This window comes from Terrapene carolina, unplaced genomic scaffold (assembly GCF_002925995.2).
Source record: "Terrapene carolina triunguis isolate 2854851 unplaced genomic scaffold, T_m_triunguis-2.0 Scaffold665, whole genome shotgun sequence".
In the NCBI taxonomy this organism is placed as follows: Eukaryota; Metazoa; Chordata; order Testudines; family Emydidae; genus Terrapene; species Terrapene triunguis.
Genome location: NW_020665016.1, coordinates 92,451 through 109,780, shown reverse-complemented (window position 1 = coordinate 109,780; position 17,330 = coordinate 92,451). Strand labels below are relative to the sequence as shown.

The window sequence follows — 17,330 nt, the reverse complement described above, 5'->3', positions numbered from 1 at the left end:
CCTCCCCCCCTTCCTGGGTTCTCATGTTACATGCTCAGGTATTCTCCTTCAGTCATTCTCCCATCCCCCAATGCAGACCATCCTAGCCACACTCCCCTATCAGCATTCACAGACCACTTTAAGAACAGTCTCAGTTCGTCACATGGCCAATCCCTGATACTTCAGAGGAAGGTGAAAAAATACCATGGAATGCATCTGGCCAATTATGCATTGAGGGGGAAAAGAATCGGTGACCTCTGCATTCCCCATCCTGGTCCCGTCTCGCTGGGGCTGAGAGCTGCGGGTCCCATAGGGATGTCAGTGTGGATGTCTGGGTTCCATTCTCCATCCCACTCCCCCTGTGGGGCTGAGAGCTGCGGGACCCATGGAGATGTCACTGTGGATGTCTGGGTCCCATTCTCCTTCCCACTCCCCCTGTGGGACTGAGAGCTGCGGGACCCATGGGGATGTTGTCCCGCAGATCATGGGTCCAATTCCCCATGCTACTCCCTCACCTGTGGTGCTGAGAACAGCAGGGCCCCTAGGAGAACTCTCCTGGATGCCTGGGTCTCATTCCTGAGATCCTGACATGGCGTGTGTCCATATAAGTTTACTAAGATTGCCAACATATGGACACTCAGTTCCCATTGAAATCATTGGGATTTAGGACCGTAGGACTGGAAAAGGCCTCCTGGGTCACCAAATGTGGGTCCTGTTACCTCAGATAGCCCTGTCTTCCCTATCGAGCACCATCCTCACTCTACTATAGGGTTTTCCCACCGCCACCACTCCTATTAGAGGGTGTTCCAGAACCTCCTTTGTCTGATGGTCAGAAACCTTCTTATCTTCTCCAGCCTCAGTTGCTCCCTGGTTAGTTTATCCCATTTGTTCTCGTGCCAGCATTGTCCTCTAGTTTCGTGAGTTCTTCCCCCTCCCTGGTGTTTCCCCCGATGTATTTACAGAGAGCAGTCAGCCTGTGGTTTCAAGCTAAATAAGCCCAGCTCTTTTTCCTCTTGTCAGACTGGCTCTCCATTCCCCCGATCATCCTTGCAGCCCTTCTCTGCATCTGGTCTAACTTGAATGAGTTTGAGCTACCGAATCACACTGGCTGGTTTGAGCATCTCAACAGCTGCTGTTGAATTGCTCTTGTGGGGTCTGTGTGTGATGGTGGTAGTGGAATCTTTTTGGTGTGATGTTGTGGCATGGGGAAGTGATTGGGTTCGGTGGATTGTAATATTGATTGTGTTGGGTTTTGTTTCGTGCGAGGTGATGGATGGGTTCAGGAGGATGTGGTGGTTGCGATAAATCATGGTGGTCTGATGGGGTTTTGCTTTGGGTTGTTGTGTAGCTGGGGCTGGTTGGTTGGTGGTTGGATTTAGTGATGGGTGGGTTGTCTGGGTTTGGGAGGTAGTGTTGGTTGGGGGCTGGTTGGATTTCACTGACTGTGTTGGTTGGCTTCAGTGCACTGTGTTAGTTGGCGGGGTTTGGGTTTGATTGGTTGTGATGGTAGGTGTGTTCGCTGGAGCTGGTTCGCTGGAGTGGGCTCTGCTGGCTGACTGAGGTGGGCTGTGTTTGGGTTAGTTGGATGGGTTTCATGACTGCTATGTTGGTTGAAAATGTTTGGGTTTGGTTGGCTACGGTTATGCCTGTGTTGGTTGGGGGTGTTTGGGTTTGGCTGGCTGTGGTGAGGGGTGTGTTGCTGGAGTTGGCTGACTGTGGTGGGTTGTGTTGACTGGGGTGGTTGGGTAAGTGTGTGATGGCTGTGTTAGTTGGGGATATTTGGCTTTGATTGGCTGTGCTGATCAATACGTTGGTTGGGTTTGGATAGCTCTGTTGGTTGGAGGTGGGGTCTATACCGGACTGTGGGAATGTGGTTTGGTAGGCTTTATTGTTTGGGAGTGGTTGGGTTTGTATGGCTGTGCTGATGGCTGTGCTGTTTGGAGTTGACTGATTGTGGTGGGATCTGGCTGGCTCAGGTGTCTGTATTGATTGTGATGGTTGGACAGGTTTGGTGTTGGTTGGGGGTGGTTGGGTTTGGTTGGTGGTAGGGTTGGCTGCGGTAGGTGGGTTTTGGCTGTGGTTTGATTTGCATCTATCTGCCATGTCCACACTCTGTGTGAAGTTATCAGAAAGTGACGCGCTGTCTCTCTCTCCCACCCACCCTCCCATCCAGGACCTTTACCATCAATCCTATGACTGTGTCTGTGTCCTCTTCGCCTCCATCCCCGACTTCAAGGAGTTCTATTCCGAGTCCAACGTCAACCACGAAGGGCTGGAGTGTCTGCGGCTGCTCAATGAGATCATTGCGGATTTTGATGAGGTCTGAGGGGGTTCAGATGAGATCGGGGCACTGGAAAGTGGGCAGCATCTCAGCACATTGTTAATGGGTCATGGGGCCGATCTGGGGCAGAGGGGTGCTGTCTCGATAGAGCTGGTTGGGCTGAGGATCCAATCCAGGGCAAGTAGGGGGAGTGAGATGGGGCTGAATGGACCAATGACTTGGTTATTTCTAATCCTGCAGCTGCTCTCGAAGCCAAAATTCAGTGGTGTGGAGAAGATCAAGACCATTGGCAGCACCTACATGGCAGCTACGGGATTAAATGCCACTTCTGGCCAGGACAACCAGCAGGTACCTCCTTTCTCTCTGCTTGCTGGAGCTCCAGCCAAGTGTTCCCCAGTTTCCCAGAACCCCTTGGGGCTGGGTGACAGCTCCTGAGCTTACCCTGTGTCCCATCTCTCTCAGACCCTTGCTCATCTCCTGGACATATGCCCTGATGGTGGGTTGACTGCTTTCTCATTGGTTGTGGGTGGGATTAGACATTGGTTCCCTGGTTGTGATTGGTGGATTTTCCTCCTCTCCCATTGTGGCGGTGGTGGGGTTTACCCTTCAGGATGCCGAGAGGAGCTACACTCACCTGGGCATCATGGTGGAGTTCGCGGTGGCCCTGATAGCCAAGCTGGATATCATCAACAAACACTCCTTCAACACCTTCAAACTCCGTGTGGGTGAGTTCCCTCCAACCTAGATGCAGGAACAATCACCCCCAGGCTTTGCAACCTTTGCTGTCCATTGGATGTGGCCAGCATTGTTGACACTGCTGGTTGACCATGGCTGACAGCCAATGCAGGGCCTGCTGGTTGGCCATGGCCAATGGCCAACATTGGCCTTGCAGATTGGGCACACCAACTATGGCCAAGGTTGACCTCACCCGACTGGCCGTGCTTCCCCAATTTCCAGTGATGACCCCACCCGCTTGACCACATGCGCAGTGAGCAGTGTTGACCCTGCTCAGATGACTGATTTGGGGATATGTGATTAGGATTGGGGAGGAGCAATGTAGGGATTTGGGGGAATGTGTTTGGTATTTGGGTGTCAGGATTTCAACACTGGGTGCTGGAATTCTGGGGGTGCCGAGCTGGGATGTTGATGTTCAGTGCTGGGATTTCAGGGCTGTTCCAACAGACCATGTCATGCCAGGTAATTTTTGAGGCTCTCATGAAATGTTCACATGGTCTCACCCTGCAGAAATCTTACTAGCTGTGTCCCCCATCCTCCTACATTTGTCTCTTTCCCACCTCCTTTCCAGGTATAAACCATGGCCCCGTGGTGGCTGGTGTGATCGGAGCCCAGAAACCCCAATATGACATTTGGGGAAACACGGTGAATGTGGCGAGTCGCATGGAGAGCACTGGGGTGTTGGGGAAGATCCAGGTATGAGGAATGACGCTGTGTTGCCAACTTAGCGACTTTGTCACCAGATTTAGTGACTTTTTGGTTTCCCTAGCGAGAAAATAAGTGTCCAAGTGACCAGTGACAAATCTAGTGACTTTCACTGCCAATTGCAGTGGCATTCAGAGAAAGATGTCACCAATGTGTATAGTCACAAAATCATTCACAAGCAGCTCAGTAGTGTTAATAAAATCCATTCCGTGCTCTTCTTACTACATTCTGTTGCACACCACGTCAATGTCATCATGTCTCAACTGAGCACGTCCTCGGAAGGAATCATATTCCAGGGCTCCTTGGGCTGAGATCATTATAATCTGCCGGCGAGGAAAAGAAAGGTTGTGGAGGCTAATTAAATCCTTGGCTAAAGCCAGGTGCACTTTGGTGAGAGCAGCACATTAGCCAGGCCCTGCTTGTACCCAACGTGTTCTTTCTCGCTGCTCCATCGTAGGTAGCGCACCCTGGGGCGCAGAGAAAGCCGGCTGATGAAGTGAGCAGGGTGGGGGAGGCAGGTTAGCCAGTGAGGAGAGCTGCACGGATGGAAGATGGGGTGGGATGGGATGGGGCCATGTGCCCCAATGGGGCGAGGGAGCACCGTTGCCTTCAGGGATGAAGCCCTTACTACAGGATCAAAAGTGGAACTAGCTTAATTTTGGTTCCTCTTTACTCCTTCCCCTAGCGTGGCCTGGGGTTAGCTGCCCAGGCAGTTTCAGAACTGGAACCCTGGCAGCGGGGGGAGGGGACTTTTGTTTTTAAAGCTACTTTCTTGGATCCCTGCAGCGCTGAGGTCCGGTCAGGTCAGGCGAATGTCCTCTTCCCCTTGGCTCTGGGCTCTGCCTTTCACTCACCTGTCGGCTCAGATCCAGGCTGGCAAGACAAGGCTCAGCTGAAATGAACCAACCCCAGCCGACCTGGGCTGCCCTGTACAGAGCGCCCTTCCCAGTGAGCAGAGGGCACCCGCCTGGTGATGAGAATGTACTGGTGTACGTGTAGGGCTGCTGGTGGGCAGCCGAACAGAGTCAGAAGAGCACGGAATGGATTTGATTAACACTATGGAGCTGCTTGTGAATGATTTTGTGACTATATTCGCCTGTGTGTGTGTGTAATTTGTGTGTGTGTGTAATTCGTCTGTGCATGTAATTCATGTGTGTGTGTGTGTGTAATTCGTGTGTGTGTGTGTGTAATTTGTGTGTGTGTGTGTGTGTGTGTGTGTATAGTTCTCTCTTGAATTCTCTGGAAATTTTGTTCGGTGACATTCTTGACTCCTTTTGAGTGCTTAAACAGCTACATCTAGCGACTTTTCAGGGGTAGCCTGGTGACTTCCTGCTATGTGGAGCTGGCAGCACTGTCGTGGGGGCGCTGTTGTGGGGTATCTCACAGCACTTGGGTCCCTTGCTGGGCATGCAGTGGGGAAGCTCACAGCTCACACTGGAGGGAAGGAAGTGGGGGGAGCAGGGTGGAAGTGTGGTCCCCAACCTCACCTAGGCCCTACCTGTCAGGACCTACTCAGGGACCATGGCATCGCTGTGGGAAGCTTGCAGCACCAGAATCCCCCCAACCTGGGAGCTAGGAGGGCTGCTGACATTACAAGGTTAATTTTCTCCCTTCTCTCCTTTACTTCTCCTCCCCCCAGGTCACAGAGGAGACAGCCAGGGCCCTGGAGACCCTGGGTTACACCTGCTACCTCCGTGGGGTTATCAAGGTCAAGGGCAAAGGCCAGCTACGGACCTACTACGTCTGCACCGACCTGTCCCGCTGTGGCCTGCAGGCCCCCATGCTCAGCTGAGAGCTCCCCCCTGGACAAATGGACACAGCCCAGCCTACAGAGGGCTGGTCTCCTTCCATCCCACTGCAGTACTTCCTTTCCAGCACTTGGGGGAGCCGGCACAGGAGCCTGTTGGCTTTGCATTCATCCACTCATGTCACGACTTGATGCCTGGACTCAGTCTTTCACAATGGGACAAGCAAAGGGCTGGGGGGAGATTTTGGGGGGTGGCTCAGAGGGTGATGAACCCCACCTGAAGGAGGCATGGAAGGGGGGGCTGGTTTGAGGTGGATGGGGTTCAGAGGGGAATGACACCCCTGAAGAGCTGGGTGAGTCAGGATGGGCGAGTTAATATGGGGGTACATGGAGAGCTCGGAATAACATGATCCCCCTCAGTGAGGGGCTGGGGGAGCCAGATAAGGAGAGTCCACCCTCTCCCCCTTTAATCCCTCTTCCTTGAAGGCCGCCCACCCCCCCAGCCTCCAGGCCCCGGATGTGATGTTTTCTCAGCCTCATGTGTGTATGTGCTTCCTGTTACGCAAGATCAGTGGCAGGAAACCGCAGCTTCCGGAGAGACCAGAACTGGCTTCCCCGGGAAGATCATCCTTCCCCAGGGTGTGCCAGAGCCTGGGGGGGATGTTGAAGGGGGGATTGTGTGTGCAGAGTAGGGAGGGAGGTGTTTGTGTGTGTGTGTGTGTGTGTGTGTGTGTGTGCACGCACGTCTGTGTGTGTGTGTAGGGGGAATTCCCTATAGTTTTATATAGGCAGGGCCATTAGTCAGCCTACTGATTGCCTGGCAGCTCCCATTATAAGACCCTGTTTTCTGATAATCTCGCTGAACTCAGGCTGAAATTTCCCACGCCAGGTGTCTGCCTCAGACGGATTGTTTTTTCTGGAAAGCTTGAGACGAATACGTTCAGCCGTTTCGCAGGGCGAGGCTAGTGAAAAATCCCCTGGTTTGCCCAGGTGGACTTCTGACGAGCTTCTCTTTCAGCATACCTAGTGCCCCCTTGCGTCCGAGCAGGAACTTGGCAATTTGGCAGCGAAGAGCCTCGGAAGCTTCGCTCCGTACCTGAGGCTCAGCAGGGCTTTCCCTGCAGGTGCAGCGCTGGGCCGAGATAATGCTGAGGACAAGCACTGGGAGCAGGGCTCTTGGGTCACTTCTGCTCTCAATGCCCCTCTGCCGGGCCCAGGAGACGGACGCTGCCTGATTGGAATGAAGAGGGGAGAAAATTGGGTGGGGAGAGTTAGGCAAGGGGAATGAGGAGCCTGGGAGGGCAGGGGAGGGGGCACAGCTTGGAGGTGGGCAGAGTATGGCACTAGGAGCTGAGAAGGGACTGGGACTGGCTGGGACCAAGAAGAGACGGGGGCTGTCTGGGCGGGGAGCCTGGGACTGGCTGGGGAAGGAGACTGGAAGCTAAGAAGAGACAGTGGGGCTGGGAGCTGCTGGGGTGGGGGATTTTTAGGCCAGAAGTGGGCAATAGATCATTTAGTCTGACCTCAGAGGACACTGGATCTGGCTGGACAAGGAGCCTGGGATTGGAAGCCAGCGAGAGAAATGGAAAGTGGGGTGAGGGGGCTGGGAGCCAGGAGGTGCTGGGGTGGGGAGACTGAGTGCAGACGAGGCACTGGTACAGGAGCAAACAGCTGTGCAACCGACGCTTGTTCCCCTCTAGTGCAGGACCACATAGAGGATGACAACCTACTACTGCTACCAATTATTCTGCAGATCTCTGTGCGGTGGATCCAGTGATTCCAGCCCTGCTGAGGAGCCATGTGGGTGTCAATATGATGCCACGTGGTGGGATTTCTGTGTGGGGTTTTGTTTTTTCAGTTTGCTTTTGTAAAAACCCAGGAAATCACCCACAAAAGCTACATTAAAAGAATATTATTAAGGTTACAAAGCTGAGCATGCCCAAGGGAGGAAATGCCCAAATTCAGGGGGGCCTGTGCAAAACGGACTTTGGTAATGGTCTTTTCACGTAGTTTTTTGTGGATGTAATTATTCTATTTAAGGTCATGTAGGAATACACAGCATTACTGATTTGTAACCGGCGTCTCTGTGGCTATCTGTTACTCGCCGCACACAAGCTGAGCAGGTTTCTCCCTCCCCTCCCCCCCCCCAAGCAGGGGGTGGCAGGGACACACACACACACACACACACACACACACACACACGGTGCAGGTCTGATCCCCTGCAGCAGGGGGACACACACATCACACAGCAGGGCTCATTTCCTCCAGCAGGGGGCAGCAGCAGGGGCTAGTGGGTCTAAGGGCTAACGACAACAGAACCAACCAGAACGCTACCGTGGGTGTGACGGCTTCACAGCTTCCCTGGGCCAGCGATGGTAACAGGCTACAAAGAAACTTTCCTTTAATTAAGCAAGATAACACAGAGGGTGAATTTGCACGCTGAGGGCCGGGCTGGAGCCGGCGCCCCCTAGCAGAGATAGGCCGTGTGTCCCGTTCCCCACCCGCTAAGCCAGCCGGTCGTCCCCCCGCCAAGTCGGGGCTGGCTCTGAGCTAGCGCCCCCTAGAAGGGATGACTCACATACTTACTACGCGGAGTCTAAGCAGGTGCCTGAGCTTAAAATAGCTGCTCCTAGTGGGGTCACTATGGCACGACGGCGTGCAGTACCCTAGCTGGCCACTGGGAGCAGCCAACCACACAGCGCAGATGGGAGGTACGAAACCTCCCTGGTGAAATCCCAGATTCCCTTTTTATCTGGCTGTGAAAATACACTTAGGGGAAGGATGGTCTTGTGGTTCAGAGCCCTGGACTGGGTCCCTAGACACCCCCAGGCTGTTCCTTGCTCTGCCACAGACTCTCTAGATCACCTTTGACAAGTCGCTGCACCTCCCACATGCCTCAGTTTCCCCGTTTGCAAAATAGGGATAATAATCCTGTCTTTGCCCATTTAGACTGCAAGTTCCTAGAAGCAGGGGCTGTCTCACTGTGGGTTTGTGCAGTGCCTGGCACAACAGGGGCCCTGCTCTCGGATGGGGTCAGTGCAGCCTCAAGCACCTCTTGTAACTTCCTGAAGACATGGACTCGCCCAGCCTCAGCCTCTCAACGTTCCCTCCATCCCTCTCGCCCTCACCCTGTTTCTCTCCATCTCTTCCCCCACCACCTGCCTCTGTCCCGCAACCGTTCTCTACCCCTCCAACTTTCACTTCCCCGTCACCTGAGCAGACAGGCCACTTCCTCTCCACAGTACAATGGTAGCGCCTTGACTCCCTAAATCATCTATCCCCATTCAGGCTTGAGTCCCTTTTCCATATTTACACAAAGTCCAATTATTCTCCTTGTGTAGCTGGGCCAGTCCCCGTTGGTGTCAAGGTGGAGATATTGGAGCCTGGGTTTGTTCCCACAAAGTCACAGCCGGTGAGGAAGGGAAAAATGGGTGTTGCGGGCAGGTTGTTCAGACCAGGACAACCCCCAAATAAGAAGCAAATGAGCACTCCCCCAGCAAATTCTTGATAGTTTCACCATCACTCCATGAAGGAGTCAGTTGGGGCCTTGCACCATCGTCTTCTGGGCCTCCCAGGAAGATTTTTCCCATTCTTGTTCCACATGGCCCCAGGGCTAGCCCAAGATGTTGGTGGATGAGGTGGGATTGTTGCAGCTCCTGTCCCACGTGCCCTAGTGCTAGTCCAGGGTGTTGGTGGATGCAGTGGGATTGTCGGAGTGCCTGTCCCACATGGCCGAGGGCTACTCCAGCGGGTTGGTGGAAAGGGTGATGCTCTCTGGGTTCCCATCCTGCACCATCTCCAACTTGGCCTCCTCGCGCCGCTGGATGGTCCGCCCCGTCCCAATCCGCGTGCTGGACATCTCTGAGGCCGTCCCCTCAAAGAGCTTGGCCATGAAGCCTATGCCAGCCGACTTGATCAAGGCACCACCGGTGAAGGCATAGAGGATGGGGTTGACGCTGCTGCTGAAGAAAGCCAGGGCCGTCAGGGTGGGCCGGGCCATCTTCCCAGCCACGATGAGTCCCTTGGAGTGGCTCAGCGCCCCAACCACGTCTAGGATGTTCACCACGTGGAAGGGTAGCCAGAAGAGGGCGAAGGCGGCCACAATCAGCACAATGAGCCGGTTGGTGCGGCGCTTCCTCCGGAAGCGGGTCTCCTGCAGCCTGCGCCCGATGACACAGTAGCTCCAGATGATGGCAGCGAAGGGCAGCACAAAGCCGGTCAGGGTCTCAAAAAGGTTGTGGAAGACGAGGTGGCCAATGGTGGGATGGGACAGGTCACAGAGAAGGTGCCTGCCCCTAAGCACCAGCTTGCGGTAGAAAATGACCGGCACGGCAAGGAGGAAAGAGACCATCCAGATGGCCAAGACCAAGGACCTGACCACCATGGCAGTCCGGATCTTCTGGGAGATGAAGGGCTTAGTGACAGCTAAGCAGCGGTCCAGGCTCATGAGAGTGATGAGGGAGATGCTGGCGTACATGCTGACGCCGCAGACATAGTGGCACAGCTGGCAGACCACGGAGCCGAACTCCCACTTCCCGGCGCTCAGGAGCCGAAGGAAGAAAGGGGAAGTGAGCAGCACGGCGCAGTCGGCCAAGGCCAGGTGGAGGATGAGGAGGCAGGTGATCGTACGCTTCTGGACACGCCAGAGAGCGCTCCACACCACGAAGATGTTGCCGGGGAAGCCCAGGATGAAGGCCAAGGAGAGCACGGTCAGCCCCAGCTTGGCGCCAGGCAACGGGGGCAGCGCGCCTGGCTGGGCGGTGGTGTTGAAGGTGGCGTTGGTCATCAGGGCGCGAGAAGGGCCTGGAGGACAGGAAGTTTAGTGAGAACTACAGTAAGGACTTTATAGTGGCTTCTCCTGCCTCAGTTTCCATAATCCAAAATACAGTCCTGCCTCCCCCCCACCGCTCTACCCATTCCCATATGCACCCCCTCCATCCCCCCCCACATACACCGCTCTATCCCCCACTCCTCTGTCTATCCATCCACACCCCTCCATCCCCCACCTACACCCCTCCATCCCCCCACTCCTCTATCTATCCATCCCCATTCACACCCCTCCATCCCCCACCTACACCCCTCCACCCCCCCAACTCCTCTGTCTATCCATCCCCATTCACACCCCTCCATCCCCCTATACACCCCTCAACCTCCTCATTCTTCTGTCTATTCATCCCCATTCACAGTCTCCATCCCCCAACTACACCCCTCCATCCCCCCACTCCTCTGTTTATCCATCCCTATTCACACCCCTCCTTCCCCCCCAATTTTTCTGTCTATCCATCCCTATTCACATTCCTCCATTCCCCACCTATACCCCTCCATCCCCCCCATGCCTCTGTCTATCCATCCCCATTCACACCCCTCCATCGCCCACCTATACACCCCTCCATTCCCTCACTCCTCTGTCTATCCATCCCTATGCACATCCATCCACACCGCCATCTACTCCATACATATCCATCCCCACATACCCCCGTCTATCTCCACATCCACTCCTCCATCCACCCCACCCCGTTGTCTGTCCATCCTCGTGTACATCTATCCACCTCCATCCACCCCCACTCATCTATTTATCCCCATATACATCCACCCCCTCTATCTATCTATCTACTCGCCCTGAGTTCCCCTTGGCGGGAGGATGGAGGGGTGGCTCTCAAGGCGGGAAGAGGTGTATGGTTTCCTGAGGACAATGTGGGTTGCTGATGGGGCAACTTCCTCCCTGCGCTTGCACCGTTCGGCACTAATTCCACCCGTCATTTCACAGCAAAGGTGGGGGGGGGAGATTGCGGGAAGGAGGGAGAGGGAGACACCTCCCAGTGAAAGAGCCGACAAGGGACTGGAGGGCAATGGGGCTGGCAGCAGTTTGGCAGCACCACAGGACCCAGTGACCCAGTTGACCTCCACCCCCACTGACTTAGATGATGTGGTTCCCCCATATACACCCCCCAGCTCTGCCGCCGACCCGCAGCCCCTGCTGGCCCAGTCCTGGGCTCCCCCCAGCTCTGCCAGTGCCCCTCACTCCCAACCTGCAGCCTCCTGCTAGCCCAGCCCTGGGCTCCCCTCCCCAGCTCTGGCAGGTGCCCCTCACTCCCGACCCGCAGCCCTTGCTAGCCCTGCCGCCCCCATCCTGCCAGTGCCCCTCACTCCCGAACCACAGCCCCCTGCTAGCCCAGCCCTGTGCTCCCCTCCCCAGCTCTGGCAGGTGCCCCTCACTCCTGACCCACAGCACCCTGCTAGCCCGGCCCTGGGCTTCCCCCCAGCTCTGCCAGTGCCCCTCACTCCCGAACCACAGCCACCACTAGCCCAGCCCTGCCCCCCAGCTCTGCCGGTGCCCCTCACTCCCGAACCACAGCCCCCTGCTGGCCCAGCCCTGCCCCCCCCAGCTTGGCATGAACGGATGCTTACGGTTAATCCTTAGGACGTTCTTGCTCTAGTCCAAGCTTCCTCCAGCCGCGTCAGCTGTCGGGCGTCTCTCAGAGCCACCCCAGCTGTCTGGCTGCTCCGAGGGGGCTGAGTCAGCGGGTACAAGCATCCAGCGGAAGCTTCAGCAGCGTTGGGTAACCCACAGGCAGATCCGCCCCGCTGGGTGTCTCGGGGGAGGTGACCTAAAAGCAAGTGGGAGAAATGGGGACACTTTGTTTTCGGGGTTGGGAGGGGGTAGTTGCTTGTAGAAGACAAAGCCCCCTACTAGCAGGACGTCGGGTCACCCTAGGGGGAGGGGAGAAGGGACCAGGCTTCTTGGGACCCAGGCGTCCGGCTCTGCTTCCCCTCCCCATTTCCCCAGAGTGGAGCCCATTGGGAGGGAGGCGAAAGGGAAGCTGGAAACCTCTATCCCCCTTCCCCCCCCACCTCCCCGGAGCCCTGGCCTGGATCGGGGAGTGAAGTGACCCCAGCCCTGATGCTGGAGAACAGGTTCCCACATGATGATCACACCTTTTGTTGAGTCACACACCCTGCAATGACTGTGGGGGGAGAGCCCCCTCCCTGCAGCACAGCGCCCCCTACTGAGCCCCTTCCTCGCAGCACAGCGCCCCCTAGTGCCGCACAGGGGTCAGCACTGACTGCCAGGGGAGAGCGCCCCCTACTGAGCCCCCACTCCCTGCAGCACAGCACCCCCTATTGAGCCCCTTCCCCACAGCACAGCACCCCCCTAGTGCCGCACTGATTGTGGGGGAGAGCGCCCCCTAATGAGCCCCACCCCTCCTCACTCCCTGCAGCACAGTGGCTCTACTGCCACACTGGTGCATTGGGGCCAGCACTGACGGCCAGGGGAGAGCGCCCCCCTAGTGAGCCCCCAACCCTGCTCCCTGCAGCACAGCGCCCCCTACCGACGCACTGGGGTTAACACTGACTGCGAGCTCTGAATCAGCTCAACGAGGAGTCCCAAGGCACCTTAAAGACTAACAGATTTTTTGGGGCATAAGCTTTTGTGGGTAAAAAACCCACTTCTTCAGATGCATCAGCTCTGTCACTTCCCATAGCACTCACTGACCTACTTCACCTTGTTTGCTCGTGTGGGCTGAGGAGGGCCCAGCCCTGCACATTTCTAGAACAGTAGAAATGTGGGGTGGGGAGGGACCTTGAGAGGTCACCGAATCCAGCCGCTGCATTCAAGTTTGTGATGCCTCAAAAGCAGATTGGCACCCCGGAGTCCTGACTCCCAGCCTCCCCCACCCCCAACCTCTAGACCCAACTCCCCAAGCGAGCCGGGATAGAACCCAGGAGTCCTGGTTCCCAGGCCCCCTTCCCCGCTCTAACCACTAGACCCCACTCCCCAAGCCACAATAGAACCCAGAAGTCCTGGCTTCCAGCCCTCCCCCCCAACCCACTAGACCCCCACTCCTCTCCCAGAGGCAGGGATCGAATCTACCTTTCATTGACCCAACCCAACTAATAAACGTTTGAAAGCTTTTCATGACTTCCTGAAGTTGAACAGGAACTCTGGGTGTCAAATGAATTTTCCACACCTATGAAGTGGTTTATTGCAACTAGTTCCATGTAACATAGTCATGGGCTGTTACATCAACGATCGATTTATCTACAGATCTACCGACCAAAGAATGAGTTTGATGGTATGTAACCCTCAACCCATCGCCTCATGCGGGTGTTTTTTGAGCAAAGATCTTGTTGCCTTGCGGTTCAGAGACAAGATGGTATCAGGCCATGAATTCAAAGGATGATATTTTTAGTACTATCAGCATAAACCTGAGTCAGATCAGGCCTCCCTGGTGTGCCAGGTGCTGCACAGACCCCGGCCGAGATCGGGGCCCAGATTGTGTCAGGTGCTGCACAGACCCCGGCCGAGATCGGGGCCCAGATTGTGCCAGGTGCTGCACAGACCCCGACCGAGATCGAAGCCCAGATTGTGTCAGGTGCTGCACAGAGCCCGGATGAGATCGGGGCCCAGATTGTGTCAGGTGCTGCACAGACCCCGGCCGAGATTGGGGGCCCTCCTTTGTGTCGGGTGCTGCTCAGACTCAGAATGACAGCCAACCCCTGCCTTATTTACAAACTAAATAGACAAGGGATGGGAGGAGAAACTGAGGCACAGAGAGAGGAAGTTTCTTACCTAAGGACTCATGGCAGATCAGTGGCAGAGTCAGGGATAGAACCCAAGAATCCTGGCTCCCAGCCCCCCTGCTCTAACCACTAGACACCACTGCCCTCCCAGAGCCGGGGATAGACCCCAGGAACATCGACTAGGTAGTGCTACCCATATAACAACCTTTGTATTACATCAGGTGAGGAGCTGGCCTGGCCTGTCTTCTGCACTGCCTGTGGGATAAGAGGCGGTTATTGGGAAGATCTGGTGCTGCTCTGTATTCCGAGCACCTACAGTTGGTAACCGTATGAGTCCATGGGGCAAGGGACAGCGGTGTGTGCCCTGGGCCCCACCCGGCGGGGCCATGGGGCCCGTCTGGGAGCAGGGCAGTTCCTATGTCTTTCTAGCCTATGACCTGGAATCGCAATGCCCACATTTCACCACAAGGAGGCAGCAGTTTGCTCCCATTAATACAGCATGGGAATGGGAGTCCAGCACGAAGACATTCCCCTTTAAATGCCCTTTGAAGGGAAAATGACCCTGAAATTTGGACTCTGGCAGTGAGAAACAGTATCCTTAAAGGGGATGTTTCCCTGAGGATCAGAGTCTGGCAGTGAGAAATTCCACCCTTAAAGGACAAGTCTCCATGCTGGATGGAGTCTGGCAGGGATAAACTGCACCTGTGAAGGGCGTGTCCCATGACACAGGAGGGGCATAAGAACGCAAGGCAGCAGTGTTTGGCAGTAAGAAATTCCCCTTTAAGAGCAAATTAAAGGGGAAGCACCTATGAGGACCAGAATCTGGCAGAGAGAAATGTTTGGCAATGAAAAATTCCTCTTTAAGAGCAAATTAAAGGGGTAGTGTCCAGGAGGACCAAAGTCTGGCAGTGAGAAATGTTTGGCAGCGAGAAACTTTCCTTTAAGAGCAAATTAAAGGGGAAGTGTCCATGAGGACCTGCTCTTAAAGGGAAAGTGTCCATGAGTGGGAGTCTGACAGTAAAACACTGCTCTTAAAGAGCAAGTATCCATGAGAAACCATGTTGGCAGAGAGAAACTCCACCCTTAAAGGGAAAGCACCCGCAAGGGCAGTGAACAAGTAGTACTGCATCAGTGAGGGCTAAGGGGATGCAGCTTGGTATGGACCCTGTCCAGGGGCTGTCAATTGCCCCACGGCCCCGTCCTGCTTGGCCCCCTCCCCTCCTGCCTGCAGCTGCCCTATCTCCACACCGTCCCCTGCCACTGTGTCCTTGTCCAGGTCCCTCTGGGAGGGCGACTTCTTGTGCACCTCCCCGGAGGCCCCCTCGAAGAACTGGGCGATGAACTTGGCCCCTGAGGTCTTGATCAGATCCCCGGCGGCGAAGACGTAGAGGACGGGGTTAATGCTGCTGCTGAGGAAGGCCAGGGCGGTGGCCCCCGCCCGGCCAGCCTTCCACGCATGGCCCAGGATCTCCGCCGCCCTCCCCGAGGCCATGTTGGAGGCCACCTGTAGCACGTTGACCACGTGGTAGGGCACCCAGAGGGCGGCGAAGCAGAGCACCACGGCGGCGATGAGCTTCCCTGTCCGTGCTCCCCGGCGGTGCCACCGCCGCCCCCGCAGCCGCACCAAGATGGTGGAGTAGCAGCCCACAATGACTGCAAAGGGCACCACAAAGGCCACCACTGTCTCCATGGTGAAGTGGAAGACAGCCAGGCCCGGCGTGGCGTGGCACGGCTCACAGATCTGCCACCGCTCGGATGGGTCCGACAGCAGCTGGCGATACACGAAGGCTGGGATGGCCAACAAGATGGCCGCTGCCCAGAGGGTGGCCAAGATCTTGACCACCAGGCGCTTCTTGCGGATGGCTTGGGAGAGGTAGGGCCGGCTGACGGCCAAGCACCGGTCCACGCTCATGAGCATGATGATGAAGATGCTGGCATACATGTTGACACAACAGAGGTAGTAGACGCCTTTGCAGACGGCGAGGCTGAAGAACCAGGTCTTGAAAGTGAGGAAGAGGATGAAGAAGGGCGTGAGCAGGAGGACGGCTCCGTCAGCCATGGCCAGGTTGAGGACCAGCAGGCAGGTGACCGAACGGCTGCTGGGCTTCATCTTCCACAGGATGCTCCACACCACAAAGAGGTTGCCCGGCAGTCCGATCAGAGCGGCCAGGAGGAGGAAAACGATTCCGGTCATGCTGGAGACCGAGGACGTCAGGAGGGTGACATTGCTGGAGGTGTGCAGGCAGTTGTTCATGGTGGCATCGGGCGTGGGGCCAGGACAGATTTCTCTGTGGGGGAGGGAGGAGATGAGGTTAGAAGGGCTGAGATACAACAGAGGGGGTGGCATCTAGTGATAGATAGATAGATAGATAGATAGATAGATAGATAGATAGATAGAGCGAGCGTATGGGGATGGATGGATGGTAAGAAAGAGAGACAGGTGTTTATGGGGATAGACTGATGGATAGATGGAAGAACACAGGAGGTTTGTATGGGAAGACAAATTAGAAACAGAAAGTGTATTTTCCAGAAGAAAGAAAGAAAGAAAGAAAGACCTGCAGGTCTGCCAATGCCCCTCAATCCTGACACGCAACCCCCTTCTATCCCAGCTCTGGGTTCCCCCCCGCAACTCTGCCAGTGCCCCTTACTCCCGACCCACAGCCCCCTGCCAGCCCAGCTCTGCCGGTGCCCCTCACTCCCAACCCAACGTACCCCACTGAGAGGCCTCCAATCCAGGCGGGTTGGGGCTGGCTGGAAGCTCGGCACGTCTGGACTGGAGCCGCTGAGTAATGGGGCCCTGGAGCACAGGGCTGGGCCGAGGAGCAGGCAGGCGGGTTGGCAGGATCCCCCCAGCCGATCCCGTAGGCTCCCAGGGAGGGAAGGGTTGGGTGGGGACACACCTCGGAGCGCACAGAGCTGGAAGAAGTGGCTTCTGGAGACTCTGTCATTCCTCCTGTCCCCGCCCGCTCCCGACACCCACAGGGAAAAGATGACAGTGCAGGATGGGTGCTGGGGGCTGATAAGGTCCCCGCAGCCCTCTGCGAGAGAAAAACTGGAGGGCTCTGAGAGCTTCCACACGCCTCTGCCCCTCACTCCAGACCCGCAGCCCCTGCTAGCCCAGCCCTGCCCCCCCAGCTCTGCCGGTGCCCCTTACTCCCCAACCGCAGCCCCCTGCTAGCCCAGCCCTACCCCCCCAGCTCTGCCAGTACCCCTCACTCCCGACCCGCAGCCCCTGCTAGCCCAGCCCTGCCCCTCCCAGCCCTGCCGGTGTCCCTCACTCCTGACCCACAGCCCCCTGCTAGCCCAGCCCTGCCCCTCCCATCCCTGCCAGTGCCCCTCACTCCTGACCCACAGCCCCCT

The 17,330-nt window shown here is 56.3% G+C and overlaps 3 protein-coding genes across 3 annotated transcripts in view; 1 reads left to right on the top strand and 2 right to left on the bottom strand.

The window, feature by feature from the left end:
* LOC112112825 (adenylate cyclase type 4-like) overlaps positions 1 to 5,673 on the top strand; it is a 10,482-nt gene extending 4,809 nt beyond the window's left edge. The window contains exons 10-14 of the mRNA XM_026659715.2: positions 2,153 to 2,299; positions 2,501 to 2,608; positions 2,871 to 2,985; positions 3,567 to 3,691; positions 5,340 to 5,673. Of these exons, the coding sequence (XP_026515500.1) occupies positions 2,153 to 2,299; positions 2,501 to 2,608; positions 2,871 to 2,985; positions 3,567 to 3,691; positions 5,340 to 5,492 (648 nt within the window). The 3' untranslated portion in view covers positions 5,493 to 5,673. The remainder of the gene's footprint in view (positions 1 to 2,152; positions 2,300 to 2,500; positions 2,609 to 2,870; positions 2,986 to 3,566; positions 3,692 to 5,339) is intronic.
* Positions 5,674 to 9,108: 3,435 nt separating this feature from the next.
* On the bottom strand, positions 9,109 to 10,235 carry LTB4R (leukotriene B4 receptor). The gene has a single exon (XM_029913479.1). The coding sequence runs from the start codon at positions 10,231 to 10,233 to the stop codon at positions 9,187 to 9,189; it is 1,047 nt and encodes a 348-aa protein (XP_029769339.1). The 5' UTR covers positions 10,234 to 10,235; the 3' UTR covers positions 9,109 to 9,186.
* Positions 10,236 to 15,108: 4,873 nt separating this feature from the next.
* The window catches only part of LOC112124884 (leukotriene B4 receptor 2), a 2,709-nt gene continuing 487 nt past the window's right edge, over positions 15,109 to 17,330 (bottom strand). The window contains exon 2 of the mRNA XM_024223344.1: positions 15,109 to 16,258. Within this exon, the coding sequence (XP_024079112.1) occupies positions 15,109 to 16,258 (1,150 nt within the window). The remainder of the gene's footprint in view (positions 16,259 to 17,330) is intronic.